Source organism: Melanostigma gelatinosum (assembly GCF_949748355.1).
Source record: "Melanostigma gelatinosum genome assembly, chromosome: 4".
NCBI classification, from domain to species: domain Eukaryota; kingdom Metazoa; phylum Chordata; class Actinopteri; order Perciformes; family Zoarcidae; genus Melanostigma; species Melanostigma gelatinosum.
In genome coordinates this window covers 14,413,315-14,419,314 of record NC_136637.1, presented here as the reverse complement: position 1 = coordinate 14,419,314, position 6,000 = coordinate 14,413,315, and the positions used below count along the sequence as shown (strand labels likewise).

The 6,000-nt window shown below is 43.6% G+C and overlaps 1 protein-coding gene across 1 annotated transcript in view; it reads left to right on the top strand.

Annotated features, from left to right (window-relative positions):
- Positions 1–1,352: 1,352 nt before the first annotated feature.
- lrp8 (low density lipoprotein receptor-related protein 8, apolipoprotein e receptor) overlaps positions 1,353–6,000 on the top strand; it is a gene marked incomplete at its 3' end in the record, with an annotated part of 156,971 nt that continues 152,323 nt past the window's right edge. The window contains exons 1-2 of the mRNA XM_079267212.1: positions 1,353–1,446; positions 2,452–2,577. Coding sequence (XP_079123338.1) covers positions 1,380–1,446; positions 2,452–2,577 — 193 coding nt within the window. The 5' untranslated portion in view covers positions 1,353–1,379. The remainder of the gene's footprint in view (positions 1,447–2,451; positions 2,578–6,000) is intronic.

The window sequence follows — 6,000 nt, the reverse complement described above, 5'->3', positions numbered from 1 at the left end:
GCGGGACCAACCATCACCCCTTAATGACAAGCCGGGACCCACCACCCAAATTATATATATAGATATATAATTTATATAGATATATAATTTGGGTATATCTATATTCAAGACGTCTAGTAGTAGTAACGTCTCTGTGTAGTAAACAACTGTCAAATCAAATCAAGAAAGCACACATCAATTGTATTTTAACAAATATTATTCTCATTTTTCAAATTTAACTGGATGGATTAGAAACACATGAATACATGTTCTTCTCATTTCAAGTAAAATAATGGCTGGATTAAAAAATGAATTATGTAATGAAAAATATTTTCACTGAATTACGCTGCAGCTTTAAACTCAGTCCATTCAGGGTGAAGTGAAAAATCCACAACATTATATTTTTCTCATCTTCCAAAAAGAGAAATTTGTGTTTGAAGAATTCACCTCTACGAGTCTGTCCAGTCAGAGTCTAATGACTCTGGTCTCTCTGGACATTTCTCTCTTTTGGAGATCGTCCTATGATTTGACTTTCACAACCCACACCTCAACATTCCTGCTCTGCTCTCTGTATCCTCGTCTCTCCCCTGTGTGTCACGGTGTGTGTACATCTCACTCAAGTCAGGAAACTTGTCAGAATACTCATATTCGATTGGCTGAGCTGCATCACGTGATGTGATTCACAACACATTGGTCGGTGTTTTTCCTGCACCATGGAACAAGTGCCGTAAATGCCGGAATAATTCCGCTGCATAAAAAAAATGCCCTTCAAAATAAAATCACAACTTTCTTTTTTTTTGTCAGGCAAAGGCCCGCGACCCACTAAAAACGGGTCCGCGACCCACTTTTGGGTCGTGACCCACCAGTTGAGAAACACTGCTCTAGTCTGTCCTGCTATTGGATACTTTTTAGTTGACTCCTTTAAGTAGGTTTTCAGTGCAAGTTAGGCTTTGATGGAGCAGGATGGGGAGCAACAATGCTTCTGACCGCAGATATAGACTTTTTAGTTATAGCCAGTAGAAGGTCCGTGTTTTGGTGCTCCTTTTACTGCATAAGGATTCTGTCTATTGTCTGTTTACATGGAATAAAACTATACTTTTAATAACTACGAGCCTCATGATTGGACAGCAAACAAGAAAAGTTTATCCTGCAAGAGCACGTCATTTGGACATGGTCTACACGAGTCAGAACCCTTTACATCCTGCAATCCCGCCCACACGCGTCACTGATTCAAATTGCAGTGGGAGAGGAAGCGGAGAGCCTGGCTCTGATCGCACACATTCACACGCTCAGGAGCAGAGGCAGAGAGAGGAACACAGCGCGAGAGCGAGAGGTTGGGGATCCTTCAGCGGCTTTTCACTTTGCATGAACACAACCCTAGACCCCGCCAGGATCTAAAGATGTGGACAGAAGTCGGGAAGCTCGTGCTATTCCATTTGTTACTCATGGAGCTCCACGGCGCTAAAGGTAAGACACTTGCCTCCGCGAGGAGTTGAATGTGCATCACATCGCGGACGCCGACGCTTTTTTGGGGGGGGGGTCGTTGTGCCAGCTGAGACGCGGATCGTCTCTCCGTGTAGTCCGCGTCTTCCCAAAGTGCGCCGCTAATGTGTCTTTCCAAAGACTTCTGTCATGATGCTGTGGCTCGCACCTGGGTCGCCACTTTGTGCCCGCGCAGGGGACATCGCGTTCACCGGTGACATGAGGCGACAATACGCGGAAGAAAAGATCCGTAAAACGCCAGCACGTGTCTAAATGCAGTAGGCTGGTGTTATTGCTGAGACATAGGATGCATGTGGTGATGGGAGGGCTGCACGCTTCACACATGAAATAAACGCTTAAATAGATTTGCCTAAAACGCATCTTTGTGTTGAAGTGCCAGCAGGACACTGGTGGTAGGCGCTCGCGGTCGCAACAAAGCCTATTGATACATATACGATATTAGCAAGTCCATCATAAGCATATTATAACAGGAAAGGTGTAAATCATGTTGTAGGAATGTTGAGTTTTTTTGAAAAACACTACAACAATTATCATGGAGGAAGACTACACCCGGTGTTAGAAGATTTAGAGCAATGTTAGCTATTTACCATTTTACAATCCACAATACTCAGGACAGAATTAATTATCTACTCTATTGCAGTAACGGTACGTCTTTTAGAGGCTATTTTTAAAAATGGAGATTGTTACAATTTTCCAGTTCATCTCACAAACAACAAACAAACAGCCATGTAAACAGTCAGCTGGTTTTGATGAAGCATTCTCACTGTCTCCTTTCTCTAAATGTCTATAATAACCCGCCACGTGTCCACGGTTCTACATAGACTTTCTTTAAAAGTGACTTAATTACATTTTATGTTATTCAAAATCTTAATGTGACATCTACTTTTATTCAATGTTCACATTCTGATCACTTAATGGACCAAATAATTGATTGACAACTTGTTTTTTATTTGTTTTATGACCACACAGGAACTAATACGGCGTCGGAGTGTGAAACAGGGCAGTTCCAGTGCAAGAACGGACGTTGCATCCCAACCCTGTGGAGATGTGACGATGATGATGATTGTTCAGACAGCAGCGACGAGGAGAACTGTCGTAAGTAGCCCAGACTCTTGTTACGTTGGCAGATGAACTTAATGTTGCCATTGCTTGCTACAAAAGGGCCCCCAAATGTTTTTATGTGAAGTATCAAAAGATATGGGACACATTCGACACCAGACCATTGTTTGATGATGCTCACGCATCCTGCTCATTTGATATGAGCTGGTACATAACTGGACAAAAGCATATGCTGTAGATACCTGATTAGCTCCACATAATGTAACTTTGAAATGAATGAAGTTATACTGAGAATAAGCTGCACATTATTTATGCTTTGGGCCCCTCTGGAATCTCCCTTACAGTTGTTATTCTGCAGACGTCAGTGCAGAAACTGCTGATCCTGGATCATTGGTCAGGTCACATGGGCACAGGAATTTAACTGATTTCGTACTTATTTTATTCTACATGAAACCTCTGACACAAGAGAGCTGTGGCCCGACCGGGTCAGAGCGGGGCTCTTTCACGATATTATTACTCTTGCTGTGACTGTAGAGATAATGCCAGTCCTGCTATACTGTCTCCTAATGCTCTGGCTATATAATGGCTTCACAGATTGTGTCATATCTGAAATAGTATGATCAAATTGCAGTGGTATGTGTCATGACACCTCGCTGCTGAGTAATCCATCATGCTCTAATGCAAATACTGTTCTGTCGCCAATCACAAATTGGCTGCTTTTCTGTTCTCAAGGGTGCCTCTGATTCTGTAGACGGGGAGAGATTGTAATTTGAGTTTCCAGCACGGAATTGCATTTATGATATCGGGCAATTAGATATTGTATTATGTCCTCCTGTGAAAAAGACCCACAGTACGGGATTGTGGTTTGACTGGACACATTCAGGAAATTGCATGGACAACCAGCCGAGTAATCGGCCCTTATGAATTTGTCATGGTACTAATTGCTTGCATGGTTATACGAGTGGCCAATTGATTTATTGCTTATCTTGGGGACCAGCATGCCAAACCCATGATGCTCTCATCCCACACGCCCACCATGAAGGGTGGCTGCTGAATATCTGGGGAGTTTCCTGGATGAATGCCGTGACATTTACAGGCACGTCTCATTCGCTGCAGAGACTGATTGGGATTGTTGGACATTTATTGGTGGGAATTAGATTTTAATGAGCTCTCCTTCCCTCCAGCAGGTGTGGTTTACTTTGTTGTTTCTGTTGAAGAGTTGCCCAAAGAGAATGTGAAAATGGTACTTAAAGCCACAAGGTGACAGACTGCTCTTTTAACTGAGCCACTTTGTCTTTGGCAGAAATGTGCTCTGCCACTGTCGTCTCGCCGCACTCCTCTTGCTACATATCCTGTAAGCTTCACACGTGGTTCTGCTTTCTTGTCTCTTCCTCAACCTCTTCACCTGCTCAGTCTGGACCTTTTTATCTACTTTTTACCTGTTGCTGTGCCTTTATACTCTCTTTAGCTACCGCCATCTCTTGCCCGCTCTTCCTTCCTACCCACCTTACGCTCCGCTCCGTATACTTTGAGTGCTTCAGCCATCAGCCTGCGTTGGAAGTTGGGTTCCTTCTAAAGCTGTCTCACATCCCCGGCGTTGTAGCACCCACTAAGGGACCCCCCCCCCCCCCCCCCCCCCATTAAAAAAAAAAGTGGCTATGCCCACTCGTCTTATGCCCACAAAGAGCATCAGCTGACAGGTTGGTTGGAGATAAATCCAACAGCGCGACTCTGGTTGCCGGAGTGATGCTCAGTGGCTGGCAGCGTGCCGGCCCTTCCAGCAGATGCCAGCACTGCCACTGTGCCCCCTCCCCAAAACCCTGCATCACCAGCAGAGCTCAGCGGAGAGGAGGAAGAGGTTGAGGTGGAGACAGAAGATGGGACAGATTTGACTGAGAGGGAAAGGACACTGTAGAGGAGAGCTCGTGAAGAGGAGCATTTTGGATAATGCGGGGGGGGGGGCATCGATTCAGCGTTCATCCACTAAGCATCCTTCCTACATCTTATTGGATGACTTTGACACTCAAATTTTTTGTCATTGGTCTTTGCCTCTAACTTCCAAATTGAATATATAAATATGATGTCTATCATGGAAAAGCTGTCATGTATCTAATGATGAGACCTAAAGTATATATCGTCACAAGTTTAGATATATTACCTTAACAATGACACATCTGAATGTGATGCATTGATCATTTTGAAAATGGTTTTAAAAATATATCATCGTATACCTTTTCTTGTGCCGGCTAACTCCTGATGTTTATCTCCACTAATTAGAGACCAGTTAAAGATTGTAGACTCTGCACTTGACTGTGAGCAGATTAATGAGCTGAACTTGTGGTAAAATGCCGCTTGATGTTGTAGCTGTTCTCACGTAAAATGTATTGGATTGAGACGATGCATTTATAACTCACTGAAATTTGTTCCCGAAACAAATCGGAGGCAGGAAACGCTCCATGCAGTTGTAGAATGGTGCTCCATGCGGCGCTGAAACTGCTTCGAGTACTTGTTGGGGAAATTTCAAATGCACAAGAAGATGGCATGACACCACTTTGTCAGCGTGACATTGGGTCCTGTCAGTAGTCTCATCACACATCTAGTTCCCTGTTCACACACGCACACGGGTCGCTTGCTGCAGGGATTAACCCTTTACCATTCTCCCTCTAGCAGCTATATTAGAATATGTCTTGGTAGCTTTGGTTGTCTTTTGTGCCTTCAGCTCTCCTTTCTTTCACTCTCCCTCTGCCTGCTCCTCTCCTCCCCTCCTCTCCTTCATCCTCAACATGCCTCTTGGTAGATTTTGTTCTTGTTGCCCTGGGAGACGGTAAAGTGATGGTGATGGTTGGGGGGGGGGGGGTGTTCTTTTCTTTGTGGTGAACACAACACTCCTGCACACATGTATGTGCATATGCACTGCAATCCTCCACCTCTGCACGGCTCTGTATGACCTATATGTTGGCTGTGGAATATACAGAAAACAGGCCTTATCGCTTTTCCAGTGGGTTTAAACATGCCTAATCCAAAGTGCCACTGTAAAATCATCTCATATCGGAACCTCGTGTTAGCTTTCAATTGTTCTTCCTTTCTCGCTGTAAAGAAAGACACATTTTTGTGGGTTGCATCTTCACAAATGTATGGCTTTTCTTTGTTTTATATCATTGTTTATTGAATATCTTTACATTATTGAGTGTTTAGATCAGATACAATTAGTCTTTATTGTCTCCTTTTGGAGAAATTTGACTGTGGATTGGATAAACCAAGCAATAAATTGTGTGTGCATGACACCTTAAACACCAAAGGAGGAATCATACTGGAAATAAGACTTTGTTTCAGCCTTAGTAACACACTGTGCTAGAAAACACATCAAGCTGTAGGATTGGAACAAATTCTGAATCCTAAACCCTCAATGAACCATGAAACCCTACTGTTTTACAACAGTAAAAAAACAAGGGCATGGAA